Source organism: Penicillium macrosclerotiorum (genome assembly GCF_028827735.1).
Source record: "Penicillium macrosclerotiorum strain IBT 26536 chromosome Unknown utg000007l_segment0_segment0, whole genome shotgun sequence".
NCBI classification, from domain to species: Eukaryota; Fungi; Ascomycota; class Eurotiomycetes; order Eurotiales; family Aspergillaceae; genus Penicillium; species Penicillium macrosclerotiorum.
The window spans coordinates 3,760,622-3,779,920 of NW_026643086.1; the positions used below are offsets into that span (position 1 = coordinate 3,760,622).

Here is a 19,299-nt window from a genome sequence, read left to right on the forward strand (position 1 = left end):
GATGAAGCAGAGAGTTGACGATGGCCTAACCTGGTGGCGCTCGATTATTACTTGCGTAATGCACGTCAGGGCTGATCCCGGGGGGTGTGGATCAGTCGGTCCGAGAACGAGGCTGCTTCAGAAAAGGTGAATGATCAGGACGAGCAATCGTCCCTCTTCTTCTTCCCCTCTCAGCGCGGCGATGACCGCCCATCCCCGTCAAACGCTCGAGACGACCTCGAGCGAACCGCCAGGTCGCAGCTGGTGACTCCGGTCGCGGAGTTAACGGGCGTGACATGCCGCCGTCAATGGCTTCCCCGACGGAGAATGCCACGTGACCCCGGGCTTTTCCCTCGCGCGCAACGTCGCTTCGTTCCCTAGTGCGTGGTCGACATGGCTCCTCGCCGGGCGCATACCAAGTCTCGCAATGGTTGCGACCAGTGCAAGCGCCGCCGGGTCAAGGTGAGTTGTCGTGATGCATTGCCGGCCGGGCTTCCTGGCTCCCGGCAGGCGATCTCCGCAGGTCTGACAAGAACGTAGTGCGACGAAAAGGGCCCCCCTTGCTCCAATTGTATCTCGCGCGAACTCAACTGCACCTATTTGAGAGCGCCTCCACGTGATGCGCCCAGTGTCCGACGCAGTGCGCCGGTCCCGACCAGAGATCTGGGGACGCCTCGGATCCTGGCGCCTCTCAGCCCGGCCTCCACCCCGTCCGCCGTCTCCGGGGTACGGGATCTGGAGTTGATGCATAAATTCGCCACCGAGACCTTCCGCAGCCTGTGCACGGCCGAGCCCGAATTCCACGTCTGGCAAATTGTTATCCCTCGCCTCGCCTTGCAGTATGACTTTCTGATGAATGGAATCTTGGCCTTGGCCTCGTTGCATATCGCCAATACCGATGAGGCTCCGACCTCCTTGGCCTATATCGACACGGCCCTCCAGTACCATAATCTCACCTTCGCGCCCTTTCGCGTGGCCATCGACAACCTCACCCCCAGAACTGTGAGGCTGTGCTGGCGCAGTCCATTGTCACGACCGTCATTGGCATCGCCTTGCCCAGAGTCACCGCTCCGCGTGATGAGAACTCCAATATGACCGAGAATATTTTAATCGTTTTTGAGCTGCTGCAGGGCATCAAGAAAATTGTCCACATTGGTCGCCCGTGGATTAAGCTCACCCTCTGGGCTCGTCAGCGGGATCTTGGAGCCATCGGTCCCACGGAGCTAGATTCCGAGACCTCGGTCGCTATGGACCGACTGGCGGCTCTCAATGATGAGGCTCTAGCCAATATCGACACGGACCAGTATCACATCAACAAAGAAGTCATTGACCGTCTTCGCCACTGCTTCATCTTGCACATGAATTCAGGAGACCCTGGCAATGTGTTGGCCTGGTTGGCTGCGGTCGACAAGGGATTTGTGGATAATGTACGACGTCGACAGCCCCTTGCTCTATTGATTCTGATGCACTGGGGGGTATTATTGGGGGAGCTTGATGGCAAGTGGTGGTGGGCTCGGAATTCAGGCAGGGCCTTAATTTCGGAGTTGTTGCGAGTCTTGCAGCCCGGAAACGGTCGGTGGGCGGAGTCATTGTTATGGCCTCAGCTGAAACTGAACTTGTGACCCACGCCCTCTTCGGAGCAAGCAAGCACTCAAAGTGACGTTGTTCCCATTTACATGACCTCATTCATTCGAAGCCCGGGAAACTTGAGATACCGGTATTTTTTTGGAGATGCCCTGCCGGCTCGACGGCCACAATCCCTTCTTGCACCTCCCTAGGTTGCACAAGGTCGAAATGGTGTTGACCTACCGGCATCTGAAAAAAAATCACCCCTTACGCGCTTGGAAAGAAAACTGCCAGAATTCCATTGCGCGGCTATTGTTCAGAAACACGATGCACACAAGCGAACGTGGTCTTCAACATTGAATACTTGACCATCCTAGTTACTATTCACTGATTCGAACCAATCTGGCATGCGTTTCATTGCATTCATATGTGTCATCATGATCAGAGATCCTTGACGTTGACACCGAACATACAAAAATGATTGACGAATCACGGGCGGCCAATTTCTATTTTCGGGGAATCAGGTTGATCTTATTCTCATACGGCCCGCGGGATTGGGCACTAATATGACTTTTTATTTCCTTGCACAGTGTAAATTGCCATATACAGACAGAAATATAGATGAGTGAGAAATCGTTGCCAGTGGCAAAAGCTGCACTGGGAGTTCGGCGTAATATCCAATGCCAGTATTCCTAAGCCTATCATGTTGATGTGTCAACATCCCATCATATTCGAGCTTTCTTATCGACTCTCCCGTATATCTGACGGATTCTCATCTTATTCACGTTATCGACCTCAGATTTGCACGTCTGCAGACTGAGTGGGCCGCCAACCTGTTTTAACCAGTAAGAACGGCCACAGTCAAATAACCAGTTTCGCGATGCTACCTGGACCAACTCGGCTAGAAAGCACTGTGGTGCAGACCGGTCCTCGGTGAAGATGACGCGAGGAAGCTCACGACGAATCGCAGGCGGCGCATTAGATATAGCGATCTCTAAATATTCGTCAAACGTAAATGGCTCATATAGCCCCGAGCCGATTTGGATGATGCCCGTAGTACGCGCGGCGGCGTGCAACAGACAAGCATTGGCGACAAAATCCACGGGAATCTCATCTATGATATTGGCACCCGTTTGATATCCTTCAGCGGAGTGCCAGACCTGTGTTGCTCCCCGATCAGCCAGGAAATATTGAAAAAACTTGTTCAGCGGTGTCGAGTTTTCAAGCCCATAGAGTGGATAAGGATATCGAAATGCTTGGCCAAAGATGGTCGGACGTACAATCAAGATCGGTAAAAGTGGGAATCTTTTTGGAAGTAGTCGTTCCATTACATATTTGGCTTGAGCATATGTCGAAGAAAAGCGATCCCCATGTGGGGACTGGCCCTGCGTTAAAATGGAGCTCAATTCCTCCTCTGGATCCGACTCGGCTAGAGTATACAGCCGCTCCAAGACCGATCCATCGGGGAGGAAACTATTGACATAGGCCGTAGATAATTGAACCAGAAGTTTCAAACGGCGGAAACGTGAAGCTATTTGGGCCATTTCGAGAGATGGGAGACAGTTGTTTTCGAACGCATCTTGAATACTAGAATCGAGACTGATCTTGGCTGCTGTATGGATAACCAGAGTGATTTGGCTCCGCAACTGCTCCAATATAACAGGCTCGATACCAAAATTAGCAGCTTTCATATCTCCAATTACGAATTCGACTTTCTTCGAGGCAAGAATCGCTCGTGTATGATTTGGCATGGCCTTCCTCCATTTCTCAATGGCCTGCTCCGGTGTTCCTCGGATCAACGCATAGATTTTGCGTACTGGTAGCTGGAGAGCTAACTTATACAGAAGACATCCTCCTAAAGACCCAGTACTTCCTGTGAGGAAGACGGAATGGTCCTCAAATATCTTTGTATATCCCTCACGAATGACTTGTTCCACGTGGGATGGCACCGAGGCAGAAATCGAGGACATCGGAGATAAGTTAGAGCTAGATGGAGGGTTTAGACAACTTAATCTGATGGGTGAATATCAGTTCCAAGTGCTCGGTGATGTACAGCTCTATAATATATAATACGCCAATTCACTAGTTATGTATGATTGAATTCCAGATCCTCTAGGTCCCTGGGATGATTCACGCATGGTGGGACAAAAAGATAACACGGGTGATAGGTAGCACGACACAGACAAGTAGCATTAGAGTTCTAAGGATAAGCAGACCTTAGTAAATGCCACTCGATATCATAACCCAATTTGTTCAGCCCCCCGAACACCGTTGGTCAGGGTTGAAGTAAATCAGTATTACAGGGCATTCAGTAGTTTAAGTGCTTGGGATCCGGGCTGGACATGCAGGATAACCTACAAGGCCAGACCTCGCATTAGAAAATATGCAAGGGCAATGCTTGGCACCAGCGACAAGGTAGACGGGTTACACAAGTATTATGGTAGTGTGGCCTCTAATTTATCTACATGTGATATTAGCCCGGTACTTGGGACCCAAACATTGAACAGATCAGAGAGCAGTCATTAATATTTTTATGACTACATATTAATCAATAATACACGATGTGCAGTCAATTGGATTGTGGAGGGATCTAGTCACAGCGCCTAGACAGCGAATAGTCGGACCAGACTGATGACAATGAAGGAAGGCGGGAAGAATATGCCAGAAACAAAGGCCTAGAACAAGCAAGTTCGGTCTCCTGGCCGGATAGAATTGGGTTGGATCTCGGTGAAACACCTGCGACTCAGGTTACTCAAGAGGCCTTTCCTCCACTACTGCACCAGCAGCGTGAATCCCCATCTCTTTCCACCTGGACGACAATATCCATGTTCTTCTCACGAAGATAGTTAACTGTTCGTTGACGAACATCTTCTAGGTCTGAGCCACGGGAGGCAGTAACATGGATGACTCCAAGCACATTCTGTAACTTAGGTTCATGTGAATGGTCGTGGTCATGGTGATCGTGGGTGTGATCGTCAGCATGATTGTGATTGTGGTGATGGCCGTGCTCGCTATGGCTGTGACTATGATTATGATCGCAGCCATGGCCTGAATGATCGTGGTCGTGCCCATGCTCAGATGCGAATGAGCTAGTATCATCAAGCCAGAATTTAGGCACCGTGTAGGTCACAACTCCACGTAATGTGCTCACACCCGCTAGGGTTTCACGGACGTTGTATTCAGTATCCGCAGGCAGGGTCAGGAGTAAAGTTTTGGCTGTACTACTGACTAGCGGCACAGCCGAGGCAAAGATCAAGATCGCAATGAAGCAAGATGCTAGAGGATCGTACCCTGACCAGCCGGAATAGTGCACAAGGATGGTTGAAATGACCACGGCTACCGAGCCCAAGGTGTCGGCGAGAATGTGGAGAAAAATTCCGTGCATATTTTCATTTCCATGGGAATGGTCGTGGCCATGGTCATGGCCATGGTGATGATGTCCGTGCTCAAAACTGAAAATGCCAACCAAGTTGACAAGTAGTCCAGCAATACTGACTGCCAGCAGTTCGCCGATCCGGTGCATCTGGCTCCCCGAAGATAGCCGTTCCACTGCTTCATAGATAATTTCAACGCTTATAATCCTGCTGATGGTTAACCAACGATTCATAAATTTGATCAAGGGTTGACTTACATCAAGAAGATACCGTTGGCAAAGCCGGACAGAGTATCTACCTTCCCGTAGCCATAAGGGAATCTGGCGTTGGGTGGCCATTTGCTCATAACAGCTGCACAAAGCCCGACGATGAGAGCTAGGCAATCAAAGAACATGTGGATACTATCACTCAAAAGCCCAAGGGAGCCAGTCAGGAATCCATAGGATAGCTGGACCAGCATAAATGTAAAATTCAAGCTATGGGTGTTGTTAGTGGACTATCAACAATTAGAACTAAGCAAAAACCTCACCACATGAAGTAAAAAATGCTGCGTGAGTCTTTTTCTTTCAAAATACTGGAAATCAGAGGATAAGCTTCACTTCGCTGAATTAGCCACTTTGTCACTCGACTGGTCTCGCTGGTACCATGGGAATGGCCATGGTGATGCTGGTGACCGTGACTATACGGATGGGAGTCCAGACGTAAGTGACTGTCATCCATTCGTGCAGCAAAGAAAGAAGCGGCAGTCAAGATACCGCGTATTGTATAGGCAACTAGAAGGTCATCCCCAGTGTGAGGCGAGCAAAAAAGTGCCGCAGCACCAGTGCAGGCAGCGAGTCCGACTTTGTTCGGGGAGCGCAGTCCTGAATCAAGTGCAAACATCAAAGAAAGTGCAAAAAGTCCGGCGGGAACCAGCAGGAAAAACAATTCCGATATACTAAATGGGAGCCCACGAGAGAAAACTAACACAAGGCAGGCTAGGGAAATTCCATTCACGAGTGCAAGTGGAGCATCCGTGGTAACAATAGATGAGAATTGGCTTGAACCCTTGACCGTGTTTTGTTTGGATATGGATTCAGCAACCAAGCCTGGCTCTGGGATGGGTCCTTGGTGGTGAAGAGAAGGGAGAGGCGGAGAAAGAACAAATGTCGAGAGCAGGAGCGCAAGGTACCCGAAATGTGGTGATGAATCCCATGGTTGATTCATGCCTAGCAAGCTCAGTAAGACTACAGCTCCTATGAGGGCCATTGTCAAAGTCTTTTTACGGTATCGGTCAGATGTTCTGCTGTGAGAATTGCCGTTGACTAGACTTGGAATGCCGGTGGCCGAGACAAGGAGTAGTGTGAAAACGACCAAAAAGCCCCCGAGTTTCAGAGAAGCATAAATAGGCAGCCCGATTGAGCATATCTGCAAAACAGCAGACTTTACTGTCTTCAGGTTTGGCGTCGGGAATTTGATAGAAAAGATGTCGGTCATTGGCCGAGCTTGTTGGTTGTTCATGCGTATCAGTTGTGCACAGCCGAAGATGAGCAGGGTCATTGCCGTCAAAGTGCAAGTCTTCCATCCCATTTGATCCGTGAATGCAGTAGATGTGCATACTTCGGTCCCAGAAATTTCTGCCCGTGCGCAATTTTGAGGGTACCAGGAGATCACGATCCAGGGGAATGCAATCAAAGCGCCTGCGAGGAGTTCTTGCCTAAGAATGAAGTTATTAAATATCATGATGGCAGATGTAAGAAAATCCCTACATACACTCGTTCAGGATTCTCATCAACATGAATGGGACTTTCAGCCGTGAGGTCATGGGCATGGGCATGGCTATGGCTATGGCTATGGCTATGCGATACATCGTGATGGATTGAAGAGACACTCTTGGCGTGGTGATGGTGTGCGATCGAATGAGAGGAGCCCGAATGATGATGGTGAGACAATGATGACCGTGTTGTATTGTCAGAGGAGTTGTTGATGTTGGTAGGGTCGGTTGACTCCGGTTCTTGGGCTAGGTCCGTGTTGAGACTCCTTGCGAAGAGGGGAGGTGGCGGCTGCGCAAAGCGAGCGGATCGATTATGGCCACGGCCGCGGCTGTGGCCGAGCGCATGGCCATTGGTGGTGCCAGGCGCATGACCAAATTCCGCATTCGAGGGCGGCACCCCTGTTGACATGGTCTCTTTGAACGGTGGTGCGCAGCAGAGGACAGAAGCGTCCAGCGGCGAACAGGAGAAGGGGCGCCGAGCGCCAAGATCCGCGGGGGGAGAAGTGGAGCCTGGGAAAGGTCAGATCGGCTGAAGCAGATGGGAAGCACACATCATAGCAAAGTTCAGGAGAGACGCAAGCTGTCCAAGCAAGGGAACAGGCTCCAGGGAATAAGAAGACGAGCTGGGGAGGACACAAGAACAATATTGAGTCGCGTCGCGGACCTTGGAGCCCTCCACGTGATCCTTATCGGCGTTGCGCTGATAAGGCCGGTTGCTTTGAACACGCGGCGCACCTGGATTTGCATGTGGACTTCAACCCGAATCTGGAACTGCGAGGATGCGCCAATTACCCCATCACAATGATTGAGACACTGATCAGCATTGCATTTTGCATATCCAGCGCCTTGACAGTGCTGATACTGTTGCTTCCATCGCAACATATACCATCGCGCTCAACCGTCGGACAGGAAGAAAAGCCGAAACCGACGGTACAGATTCTTGTCCTGGGAGACATTGGGCGAAGCCCGCGCATGGAATATCATGCTCTTAGCATTGCTAAAAAGGGGGCAAAAGTGACCATCATTGGGTATCAAGGTGAGTTTTTTTTGGTCAATGTTGCAAGAGTGCAGAATGTTACTAAGCTCCCTATCATATTGTTAGAGTCCGATCCGCACCCCGATATCATCTCCAATCCTAATATCTCGATTGTCCCCCTGCATCCACACCCGGGTATCTTGCAAACCAGTAACAAGTTGCTGTTCTTGATATATGGACCTCTGAAAGTGCTTTTCCAGATTGTGTGCCTCTGGAGATGCTTGGCCTACACAACCTCACCAGCACGCTGGCTTGTAGTCCAGGTGGGTGTCTGAGGTATCTAATTGAGAGACTTGGAATTGTAACATGTTGATTTCGATAGAACCCACCCTCAGTTCCCACATTGGCTGTTGCCTCTTTATCGTGCTTTCTCCGACAGACCCAGCTAGTGATTGATTGGCATAACTTTGGATACTCGATTCTAGCGCTAAAACTCGGATCACACCATCCGCTGGTGAGATTGTCGACCAAGTACGAGAAGATATTCTGCAAATTTGCTTCAGCCCACCTGTGCGTTACCGATGCTATGAGCGCAGTGCTCAAAAAGGATTTCCAACTCCAAGTTCCTATACTACCTCTGCATGACCGCCCAGCCAATCACTTTCACCCCATTCCCGACGCAGAAGAGCGAACCAGGTTTCTGGCGACCCTCTCCGAGACAAAATCAGTACGTGCTTCACTTGACGCAGGAAATCTCCGAGTTTTAGTCAGCTCTACCTCCTGGACACCAGATGAAGACTTTTCGATCCTAATCGATGCTTTGCTCAAATATTCCGAGCTGGCTATGACCCAATCAACACTTCCTGAAGTCTTGGCCATTATCACTGGAAAGGGCCCTCAAAAAAATATGTATCTTGAAAAGATTGCCGCCCTAGAGGCTTCGGGGAAGCTGAAAAAGGTCACAATCCGGACAGCATGGCTCGGTGTGCTGGACTATGCACGATTACTGGCGTCAGCATCTTTAGGGGTCAGTCTCCACACTAGCAGCAGTGGAGTAGATCTTCCAATGAAGGTTGTTGATATGTTCGGCGCAGGACTGCCGGTGGTCGGCTGGAATCGCTTTGAGGCGTGGCCAGAATTGGTGACGGAGGGTGTCAATGGCATGGGGTTCGGCACCTCGGATGAGCTGACAGAGCGCTTAGTCGAGCTCTTTGGAGACGAACAGAAACTGGAGGCCCTTCGAGCCGGCGCATATAAGGAAAGCACTCGACGATGGGATGATGAGTGGGATCCCATTGCCGGAAGGTTGCTCGGCTTAACGTAATGGGTCTAAGAATTGAGTCTCGTCACGCATCGCAGTCAAACCCAGAAAAATCCACAATGAAAATACTTGGGATTTTGTACATTCAGTTGGAGACAAGTGGGTAGTATTTTCAACCGAACGCCGTAGACAATTAGGGAGCATTCACTTATAGGCTAGCTTGAAATTTGCCACCACAATAGAGGCAAGTATCGAATGCGTCGAAGACCTGCCTGAACAAAGAGCCCAAGCTACCTTGTCGTGCGTGAGCTATCGTTTCCTCGTCCATGTACTCTGTCCGGCAGATGGAGCAATATTTGGAAACACCAGGTTCCTGAATAGCAAGAAACGTCAATCCGCAGCGTGCTATAGACAACTTATATTAGAATGGAAGAGGATCTATGAAGAGATTGGGAAGGTTATTACCGAAAAGATGGCCTTCGATACATTGCGCTTCCTTGGAAGATTCCCAAGCGATTCCGGCATCGCAAATCTCACAGCGCTCAAACAGATGCCCCCCAGGGCCGCTGAATTGTTCGGGGGACTTGGAACAGATACTGGGAGAAGGGACACTGCATTGAAGAATCTCCTCATTCAGATCCGCACCAGTTAATGAAGCTAGCCATTCAAACGATTCTTTAGCTTGGCTGCGGATTGATTCGTTCTGTTGATCAACGATAGCACAGCAGGCCGCTGCATAGACCAGTTTGCGATCCTCGGCACCAACCGTGCCATCTTGGCCCGTACTGGACAACAAAAATGCAATTGCTGCCTCGCGCTGATCCTGGGCAGACCACGACTCTGTTGCTGTTTCGTTTGGAGCAAAGAGTGTTGGCAGATCGAGCGGGTATTCCGGGTCTTCGGAAGAGAATATAAGTGTAGATTTTTCGTCAGATGCCACCCGATATTCAACCATATCTGTCGGGTGTTTCGAGAAGAGGACAGCAATTGCATTGCGGTAAGAAGCCAGGCCCCAGATACGCGCAACACTTTGGCCTCCAAGGTCGCGATCGAGGTCATATTGCTCCTGACGATCCACCATGAGCTTATTCCACCGTGGCAAACTCAGGTCGCCAGTTTCGAGATGGTCAAGATAAATGGCACTACCCAGCCCCCCAACGGTACCAACGTGGAGGCTGCATATACCGCTTCTGTCATCAAGAAATGTCGTCATACCTGGGAATAGAGGAGATGAGCTTTTGAAAAAGAAAATTGAATTCTGCAAGGAACTCACTCGAGATAGGCTCCACAAATCTTGTCGAAGCTTCACCATTCTCGTCAATTGAATTCGAGAAAGCCCACTCGCGAATGGCAGACCGATCAGCTTCAACACTGGTACCATCATATATAGATGGTGTAATAGCTAATGTGAGAAAACCAGCATTGATTCCAACGTTAAGAACAATGGCATTTGGCTGATTATTTACGTCAGAGAAATCCCGCTCTAGGGAGAAAAACGCTGAACGTACAGTAGAAGCCCATAGCAGTGGGCCATGAATATAGTAAGATGACCAGTTCGCCGAAAGGTTTTGCATCGGGTGCTCTGCAATTTTGGCCCTTGTCTCATATCGGGTTGTGTCATTGTTCCCACCAGTCAACTTCCGCAAGGATGCGGTCATTTTGATAACATACAGCTGCGCTCCAGATATGACGGCAGTCGTTGCGACGACAGAGTGATCACTGTCTTCCATTGGCTCAGGTGATGCCACCCATGGGCCACATGAGATTGATGAGAGTCGTGCTTTTGATTGAAGGGCCTTCTGCAACAGAGAGCCCGTTCCGGGAATAGGGTAATGCACTTGTTCCGGATTAACCTGGTAAAGAGCCACCTTCTCGATCGTATACGATTTTAATGAGGGCTGCATCTCAGCAGCTGATCTGCGAATACGGAGCAATATTACTTCATTTGCATCATTCGCAACCAGCAATAGATGCGCACCCCAGCGGGTCTCGGGTTCAGGGGCTGAATGAGTGTTTCTGGAGGGCGGTGCATAGAGAGGCGGGCACCAATGGAATGATCTGATATTCGATCGACGAAGTTCCAGGCCCTCGAGTTGTGATGGAGTGGAAGCGGCCGGCTGGAGACTATGATTCACAATGGCAACCCTGGTCCACTGGCCTTTGGTCCCAAGTGGCTCCCATAGAGACAGGAGGAGGTTCGAGGTCAGGACCGCCAGCACACTGCGGCGAAAACGTGCCAGACCCGGTGGGGACCAAGCAAGTCCCACCACAGTACTATTTGACATCTCTGCGCCGATAGAGAAATCGTCCCGATTTTGAGGATAGATGGGTGGCCATTCCGCGTTCGTGAAGGCATTGACGCGGACGCGAGTCATCTGCCATTGATCTTTACTTTGGGACTGCTGTGTGTCCCTTCCGGTGTGTTTTGAGGTCTGTCAAAAGGTTAGACTGTCCTCGCTCCCGCCGGAATTTTGCTCTTCCACGCACCAGGATTTGAACTTGCTCGCCGTTGGCCACTGCGAGCTCACCATCGGGCGACCACGCAAGCGAGTCATAGCACGATGGGGAGAAAGGCAATTCCAGGGTATTCAGCATCTTGTTAACACGCGATTCTCCGCCCCTTATCTTCTCGCATCCTAGAAGTTTTTGCAAAGATTGAAGAAAGGGCCCAAGGTGCAAACGCGTGAAGCTGTGATGAAGAATGCCCGATCGGGCCTAGCGCCATTCCGAGCGATTTGCATGCGCTTCCGTTTCGGGTTTGCGCGAACACCACCTCAATGACCACCTGGGAGGATGCTTGTTATTTTCTACTTTTGTTTTGTTTTTGTTTTTACAAAGATCCTGGGTTGAATCTGGAATCGAACTCCAGGAGTAAAAATGGGTGGTTTCTACATATAGTACAGAACAAAAGTGCATGCTGACTGAAAAAGGCTGAATGGATTATGTGGAGCTCGCCATAGAGATATATGTACAAAGGGGAATCGCCATCAAACGGACAGTCGATCTGTGAGGGTATCTTTGGAATATTTGGACCTACCAAGCCATTAATCTACCCGATCCAGTTTCTGCACAACCATGGCGGTGGCTGCTCCACCTCCATTGCAGATGGCTGCCACGCCGTACTCGCCAGGCTGCAGCTGGTGAAGCAGGGTAACGAGGATCCGGGAGCCAGAGCTGCCGAGAGCATGACCAAGGGAGATGGCACCGCCCAGCATATTGACTTTGGCATCTTGAAGACCCAGTATCTACCAAACACTGTTAGTAACAAGAACCCTGACCCGAACGGAGGGCTTCCTTCTGAGAAGTGCATGATCCTTACCTTCTCATTGGCTTTGATAACTGCGGCAAAAGCCTCATTAAACTCCCATACCGCCACCTGTTCCTTGGTGATGCCGGCGCGCTCCAACGCGATGGGAACGGCCTTTGCGGGAGCGACAGGGAAATCTACAGGGTCGATGGCAGCATCGGCGGAGGACACAATACGAGCCAGAGCACGGCCCCCGCGGCCAAACTCCCGAGCCAGCTCCTTGTTGGTCAAGACCAAGGCCGAAGCACCATCATTCATGGTGGAAGCATTGCCAGCGGTGACGGTACCCGTTCCATCCCGGAGGAAAGCAGGCTTCAGAGTGGTCAGCTTGTCGATGCGCAGGTTCTCGTAGCCCTCATCTCGTTCAATGATAGCTTCACCCTTCTTGCTCTTGACTGTGACTGGGGCGATCTCCTCGGCAAATCTGTTCTCCTTCCAGGCCTGCTGGGCTCGTTCGTAGGAGCGGATAGCATATTCATCCTGATCCTTGCGTGAAACCTCGTATTTCTTCGCAGTCTGCTCAGCACAAATGCCCATGTGGAATTGGTTGTATACGTCCCAGAGTCCATCCTTGATTAGGCCATCCTCCAGCTTGATCTCGCCAAAAGGGGGCAATTGGCTAGAACGGGGCATGTAATATGGCACTCGAGTCATATTCTCCATACCGCCAGCAATCTGAGCCTCAGACAGTCCCAGCTGGATGTTTTGAGCAGCCAGGGCCACCGCCTTGAGACCAGACGCGCACACTTTGTTGACCGTCATCGACTCGACGGTGGAAGGCAGGCCGGCAAAGATAGATGCCTGCCGGGCTGGGGCCTGACCGACCGAACCCTGTAGAACATTTCCCATATATACATCTGTGATCTTGTCCAAGGGCACATTGGACTTGCTCAGGGCAGACTTGATGGCGACGGCGCCGAGCTCTGGGACCGAAACGGAGGCGAACGAGCCATTGAACTGGACAGTATACGTTACAATCAAGCTCCATTAGGGTTTCCACTTCCCGATGCCCAGGCATCGTCCATTTTTCTTTTGGCTTACCTTTGCGGTGGGGGTGCGAGCTGCGCTGAGGATGTAGGCTTCCTGCACCTCCTTCAGGGTCGGGCGTGCGGAGCTGAAGGATCTCTGGCTGCGGAATGCGGGGATGGCGGCCCGCTTAGAGAGGTGGGCAGATAGCCTAGTTGCGGTCATCATGGTGCAAACAACGATCGGTCGTGGAGAGAATGCAGGTCAAAATAGGAGCATGAAGCTAAAGAAAAGAGAGGTAAGGAGAGGGGATATACTATGGCACGTCGAGAATAATAATCCCGAGTAGCGGTTGGAGACCCCCAACGACGACGGAATGTCGCCCGGCCCGCCGACCGCCGCTAACCGCCTGGGCCGAGGCTGTCACAGATCACATGATATGACATAATTGGCAGTTTATTGCTGAGTCAGCATGTCCAGATACAGATAGTTTCCCCTTTGGGACCTTTAGCCCGGCTCCCCTCCTCCCGCCTCCCAACTGATAGTCCACCCGCGCAACAACATCAACAGCTTCTTTTCAACAGTTGCATCTTTGTCTTTTCGGGCGACGGGATTGTCTCCCTTAACTCCGCTTTTACCTCCTCTCCGACCGGTCATCATGTCGACATCTGCTCGCCGTCGTCTCATGCGGGACTTCAAGGTATGTACTGCCGCGTGACTCCCCGGGAACCTAGACGTCGGCAGCGGCGCCAATGCATAGTCTCTGGCGCATCTGGCATGAATCTTGGCCCCTCGGATCTCTAGATCATAATTCCGCATGGTCCTTGTGGTCATTTGTGTCTTCAAGGTCCTCGGTAATTACCAATCACCTGTGTTCACTAACATTGAGCTTCTTTGACCACAGCGCATGCAAACCGACCCTCCCGCTGGTGTTTCTGCCTCCCCCGTGGCCGATAATGTTATGACCTGGTATGTGGACAACCAAGAGGCCGTGCTCGACGTTGAGCTGTTCTCACAAATTACTAGGAATGCCGTTATTATCGGACCGGCGGATACTCCCTTTGAGGATGGTACCTTTCGCCTCGTGATGAATTTCGAGGAACAATATCCGAACAAGCCACCCGGGGTTAAATTTATCAGTCAAATGTTCCATCCTAATGTCTACGGTACTGGCGAGCTGTGCCTCGACATTCTTCAGAATCGCTGGAGTCCAACATATGATGTGGCCGCCATCTTGACCAGCATTCAAAGGTAGGCTTTTCGATCCCCATAGATCTCTCGACAATGCTGTTTTTCGCTTGAAAAACTTCCCGTTGCTAATCTATTGATATTCCCTATAGTTTGCTCAACGACCCCAACACATCTTCTCCGGCCAATGTTGAAGCTTCGAACCTTTACAAGGACAACCGCAAGGAATACATCAAACGGGTGCGGGAGACCGTGGAAAAAAGCTGGGAAGACTGATGGAGTGAGACCGGATTGATTTTCCTAGCTCTCTGTAAGAATCTCGTTGTGTTCATTTAATGAAACGTTGGGACCGAAACGAGTCCGGGAATGGAAATCCCGAAGTCGAGTATCGCCTTCGGACGGACCGTTTGATCTGCACAGCGTGGAGTTAAGGCGCTCGGTTTTTTTTTTTTTTTTTTTTTTTTTCGTTTATCTTTTTTATGCCCCTGATAATTTTGTCCTTCTCACTGGTTCGTTTTTTTCTCTCGATTTTAAACCTTCTCGTGCATCTGTTGTTCCATTCCTCGTTCCATAGTTCATTGCATCAGCCTTTGAATCCTGCCCATGAGACGGAAAACTTCAATAAATCTCACCAACAAAATTCGGCGATCTGCAAAAACCTCAAAAATAGCATTAGACGAAACAGTATAATCGAATCCCTTGTCGTCTTAATAAGAACATGAGAATGATAGTCAGTAGCAGTAATCAGATAATGCGTTCGCACTTGGACTGATAGGGGGAAATAATATGCATCCCCGGCTGCCCGTTCTGCACCGGAGTGCAGAACCAAGTCCGGGGCGGTCGGCGAGGAATCCTAAACGGGCGTGATTGTCAACAAATCCACTCCCACTTCCTCCTCACAGCCTTTTGCTTCTGTCACCCACTGAATCCCGCCCTGGCGAGCTGGGCTCTCTTCTTTCTCACCGTTTCCTTTGCGCTCTTTCTCCTTGACTCTCGTCGCGCCTCTTCTCCACGCGCGCACGTGGAGCCCCTGACCCTGGATCTCCAGGCTGCGTGACACAACTCGAGCCCCGGAATTTGTCTGCCCCTCATTGGGGTCTTTTTTTCCCACAAGAGAGCAGGTGCAATACAAGGATGGCGTGAGTATGCCTGGCAGCTCTCAGTGGGTTTGTTGCTGACTCATTTTGCAGGTCCGCGGGGTCAAACACTATTAAAGGTACGCACAATATGGGAGACCAAAGAATGTGCGGAGGGAGGGTTGAGCTAATCTCCAAACGTGCATAGTGGTCGCCAGATTCCGGCCCCAGAACAAGGTTGAGTTGGCTTCTGGTGGTAAACCAGTCGTTGAATTTGAAAGCGATGAATCATGTATCATCACTGTGAGCATGGCGACCCCGAAGACCGAGAACAAAGGAACAACAGCAGGCTAACAACACATTCAGTCCAACGAGGGCTCGGGATCCTTTACCTTCGACCGTGTCTTCCCTATGAACACCCTCCAGGACGACATTTTTAACTTCTCGATTCGTCCTACCGTCGATGATATTCTAAATGGCTACAATGGAACTGTTTTTGCGTACGGTCAGACCGGCGCGGGAAAGTCGTATACTATGATGGGCTCGGATATCGACGACGACGTGGGTAAAGGTGTAATTCCACGAATCGTCGAGCAAATATTTGCTAGTATCTTGACGAGTCCGAGCAACATCGAGTACACCGTGCGCGTCAGCTATATGGAAATCTACATGGAGCGAATCCGTGACTTGCTCGTTCCACAGAACGACAACCTGCCAGTACACGAGGAAAAGTCTCGCGGAGTATATGTCAAGGGATTGTTGGAGGTTTACGTATCGAGCGTGCAGGAAGTCTACGAAGTTATGCGCCGAGGTGGAGCTGCACGAGCCGTCGCCGCGACCAATATGAACCAGGAGTCCTCCCGTTCGCACTCTATCTTTGTCATCACTGTCAGCCAGAAGAATGTCGAGACTGGCTCGGCCAAGAGTGGCCAGCTCTTCCTGGTTGATTTGGCCGGCAGCGAGAAAGTTGGCAAAACTGGAGCAAGTGGTCAAACCCTGGAGGAGGCCAAGAAGATCAACAAGAGTCTGAGTGCTCTCGGCATGGTTATCAACGCGCTGACAGATGGAAAGTCGAGTCATATCCCATATCGTGACTCCAAGCTTACTCGAATCTTGCAAGAATCCCTGGGTGGTAACTCGCGGACGACCCTGATCATCAATTGCTCGCCTAGCAGCTACAACGACGCTGAAACTATTTCCACTTTGCGCTTTGGTGTCCGTGCCAAGGCAATCAAGAATAAGGCCAAGGTGAATGCTGAATTAAGCCCGGCGGAGCTGAAACAGCTTCTGCGCAAGGCCCAGACACAGGTCACCAGCTTCGAGAGTTACATCTCAGCACTGGAGACTGAGGTGAACACTTGGCGTAGTGGCGACAATGTGCCTAAGGATCAGTGGACTCCTGCCCGCGGCATAGATCTCGTCAGCGCTGCAAAGGCGGAAGCTCGTACCCCTCGCCCCGGTACCCCATCACGCCTTCAGGAAACCGCTCGTTCGGAGACTCCGCGACCTGATTCTCGGGTCGGTGACCGCTCAAGCACACCCAGCCTGGTGCTGGAGAAGGATGAGCGGGAGGAATTCCTACGCCGAGAGAATGAACTGCAAGACCAGCTTGCTGAGAAGGAGACGCATATTGCCAATGTGGAACGAAGCCTTCGCGATGCTCGGGAAGAACTTAAGTCGATGAAGGAGAACGCTGGCCGGTCAGGCAAGGACAACGATCGCCTGAACACTGAAGTTAATGAGCTCCGGATGCAGTTGGAGAAGGTGTCCTACGAGAGTAAAGAGGCCGCAATCACGATGGATGGTCTTCGGGAAGCCAATTCCGAACTGACGAGCGAGTTGGATGAGGTCAAGCAGCAACTTCTCGATGTTCGCATGAAGGCCAAAGAGACCACTGCTGCCCTTGACGAGAAGGAAAAGAAAAAAGCCGAGAAGATGGCTAAGATGATGGCTGGATTTGACCTCGGCGACGATGTGTTTTCAAACAACGAGCGCAAACTGCAGGGGTTGATCTCACGCGTGGATGCACTGCATGAGGTCAGCGCCGCGGGCGAAACTATTGCGCCTGATGATGTGCTTGAGCTTCGTGCTAGCCTACTCGAAACACAAGGATTTATTCGTCAGGCCGAGCTGACAATGAACGATCGTGGCGAGCTTGGTGAGCTGCAGGACAGCCGCCGTGTAGAGCTGGAGAGAAAACTAGAGGAAGTTCAACAGGAGTACGAGGATCTCTTGACTCGCAACCTGAGTGAGAGCGACGTGGACGAGATTCGTGAGCGGTTAGAAAAGGCTTTTATCAGCCGGAAGGATATTGAGACAACGGCCGTCGATGAGCTCCGCGCCCAGATCACCCGCAAGGATGAGGAAATGACAAAGCTGCGCCAGTCCCTTTCCGATACCGAGTCTCGAACCTCTACGAACGGTGCTGCCAGCAAGACTCTACAGCAACAGATCGCCGAGTTTGATGCCATGAAGAAGTCGTTGATGCGTGATCTTCAAAACCGCTGCGAGCGCGTTGTTGAGCTTGAAATTTCTCTAGACGATGCGCGTGAGCAGTACAACAATGTGCTTCGATCCTCCAACAACCGCGCCCAGCAGAAGAAAATGGCGTTCCTTGAGCGCAACCTGGAGCAGCTGACTCATGTACAGCGGCAGCTTGTGGAACAGAACAGTAGTTTGAAGAAGGAAGTGGCCATTGCGGAGCGCAAACTGATTGCCCGCAATGAGCGAATCGCCAGTCTGGAGAGCCTGCTGCAAGAGAGCCAGGAGAAGTTGACTCAGGCCAACCATCGGTATGATATCCTGCTATCTATCTCACCTCACTTCCTCTTCGTTCTGACAGATGCTGACAATAATTGCAGGTTTGAGGCCCAACTCACGGCTGTGAAAGAGCGTCTCGAGGCCGCCAAACAGGGTTCCACCCGCGGTTTGCCCACCATGGATGCCAATGGGAGTTTCAGCTTCGGTGGCTCCCGCATTGCGAAGCCGCTGCGAGGCGGCGGCGGCTCGGACGGGCCACCGGCGAATGCGGCCATCACGGGCGTGCAATCGCAGGAGGCATCGGGCAAGCGCACGAGCTGGTTCTTCGACCGGAAATAATCCTGTCCGACCCCCGGAGGAATGCTCCTCCGTGGCCATGCTGCTTTTGAAACTTGACGGCTGTATCCCGTGGAATTCAGACCTCTTGCAGTTTGTTCTCCTTTCACTGGTCTTCAGCTAATCTTGATCTCTCTCCTTACGCTGTCCCACGATTCTCATCTGTTATTTTGCGTGCGCTTTCTTGGACGATTTATTCCCGCGGGACTCTTTTCGACTTTGGAATATGTGATGTAGTTTTCGTGCCCTTGTTTCCTACCTCCCCTCTCCTAGTACATTAGACTGCACAGTGTATTCTCGGGGGGGGTGGGGGCGGCTGTGGATCTTCCTGATACCCTTTGTACATCAAATACAGATAGAATGCCGCAGAGCTGGACGGGTTGTCTATGGCAGCGATGGATGATTGACCTGATCTATACGGAACTGAGCTGTCGGTTCCAAGTTGGGATGTTTGTATGTATAGCAACACTTTATCCACAATATATCAACACGACAAGGTATCTGCGAGTATCTGCGAATGAATGTCGATCTTTGACGATTTAGGATTCTCCATCTCCCTGTTCAGTCCCATCACTCGCCCCGTCAGATTTCATCATCGGCTGAAGGCGTATCGGGCATGGCCTAGCCAACCGCCATAGAAAGGGTGCGCGTCGAACGTCCGCCTCGACGTCATCCGCGTGAGGCTCCGCGTGAGGCTGAAAAGATCGGCAGAGAGCCCCGTTTACTTGGGGGCCGACGCCCACATTGATCTCTCGGT

At 51.1% G+C, this 19,299-nt stretch overlaps 8 protein-coding genes across 8 annotated transcripts; 4 read left to right on the top strand and 4 right to left on the bottom strand.

Moving 5' to 3' along the window:
• Window positions 1-372: 372 nt before the first annotated feature.
• N7462_008175 (Zn(II)2Cys6 transcription factor domain-containing protein) lies at window positions 373-1,639 on the top strand (the record flags this gene model as incomplete). Its single annotated transcript, XM_057079893.1, has 4 exons — window positions 373-441; window positions 520-951; window positions 1,002-1,454; window positions 1,508-1,639. The coding sequence occupies 4 exons, from the start codon at window positions 373-375 to the stop codon at window positions 1,637-1,639; spliced, it is 1,086 nt and encodes a 361-aa protein (XP_056932563.1).
• Window positions 1,640-2,270: 631 nt separating this feature from the next.
• N7462_008176 (fatty acyl-CoA reductase) lies at window positions 2,271-3,515 on the bottom strand (the record flags this gene model as incomplete). Its single annotated transcript, XM_057079894.1, has 1 exon — window positions 2,271-3,515. The coding sequence occupies one exon, from the start codon at window positions 3,513-3,515 to the stop codon at window positions 2,271-2,273; it is 1,245 nt and encodes a 414-aa protein (XP_056932564.1).
• A 782-nt stretch (window positions 3,516-4,297) lies between these two features.
• N7462_008177 (metal cation transporter MSC2) lies at window positions 4,298-7,081 on the bottom strand (the record flags this gene model as incomplete). Its single annotated transcript, XM_057079895.1, has 4 exons — window positions 4,298-5,126; window positions 5,177-5,395; window positions 5,449-6,615; window positions 6,672-7,081. 4 exons carry the CDS (start codon window positions 7,079-7,081, stop codon window positions 4,298-4,300), a joined length of 2,625 nt encoding a protein of 874 aa, XP_056932565.1.
• A 392-nt stretch (window positions 7,082-7,473) lies between these two features.
• Window positions 7,474-8,972, top strand: N7462_008178 (chitobiosyldiphosphodolichol beta-1,4 mannosyltransferase; the record flags this gene model as incomplete). The annotated part of the gene is made up of 2 exons (XM_057079896.1): window positions 7,474-7,971; window positions 8,088-8,972. The coding sequence occupies 2 exons, from the start codon at window positions 7,474-7,476 to the stop codon at window positions 8,970-8,972; spliced, it is 1,383 nt and encodes a 460-aa protein (XP_056932566.1).
• Window positions 8,973-9,330: 358 nt separating this feature from the next.
• N7462_008179 (uncharacterized protein) lies at window positions 9,331-11,504 on the bottom strand (the record flags this gene model as incomplete). Its single annotated transcript, XM_057079897.1, has 3 exons — window positions 9,331-10,124; window positions 10,183-11,341; window positions 11,397-11,504. The coding sequence occupies 3 exons, from the start codon at window positions 11,502-11,504 to the stop codon at window positions 9,331-9,333; spliced, it is 2,061 nt and encodes a 686-aa protein (XP_056932567.1).
• A 449-nt stretch (window positions 11,505-11,953) lies between these two features.
• N7462_008180 (thiolase family protein) lies at window positions 11,954-13,410 on the bottom strand (the record flags this gene model as incomplete). Its single annotated transcript, XM_057079898.1, has 3 exons — window positions 11,954-12,154; window positions 12,229-13,173; window positions 13,258-13,410. 3 exons carry the CDS (start codon window positions 13,408-13,410, stop codon window positions 11,954-11,956), a joined length of 1,299 nt encoding a protein of 432 aa, XP_056932568.1.
• A 430-nt stretch (window positions 13,411-13,840) lies between these two features.
• Window positions 13,841-14,646, top strand: ubc2 (E2 ubiquitin-conjugating protein RAD6; the record flags this gene model as incomplete). Its single annotated transcript, XM_057079899.1, has 3 exons — window positions 13,841-13,882; window positions 14,087-14,433; window positions 14,523-14,646. 3 exons carry the CDS (start codon window positions 13,841-13,843, stop codon window positions 14,644-14,646), a joined length of 513 nt encoding a protein of 170 aa, XP_056932569.1.
• Window positions 14,647-15,504: 858 nt separating this feature from the next.
• N7462_008182 (putative kinesin family protein (KinA)) lies at window positions 15,505-18,545 on the top strand (the record flags this gene model as incomplete). The annotated part of the gene is made up of 5 exons (XM_057079900.1): window positions 15,505-15,509; window positions 15,561-15,586; window positions 15,655-15,749; window positions 15,813-18,238; window positions 18,308-18,545. 5 exons carry the CDS (start codon window positions 15,505-15,507, stop codon window positions 18,543-18,545), a joined length of 2,790 nt encoding a protein of 929 aa, XP_056932570.1.
• Window positions 18,546-19,299: the final 754 nt, after the last annotated feature.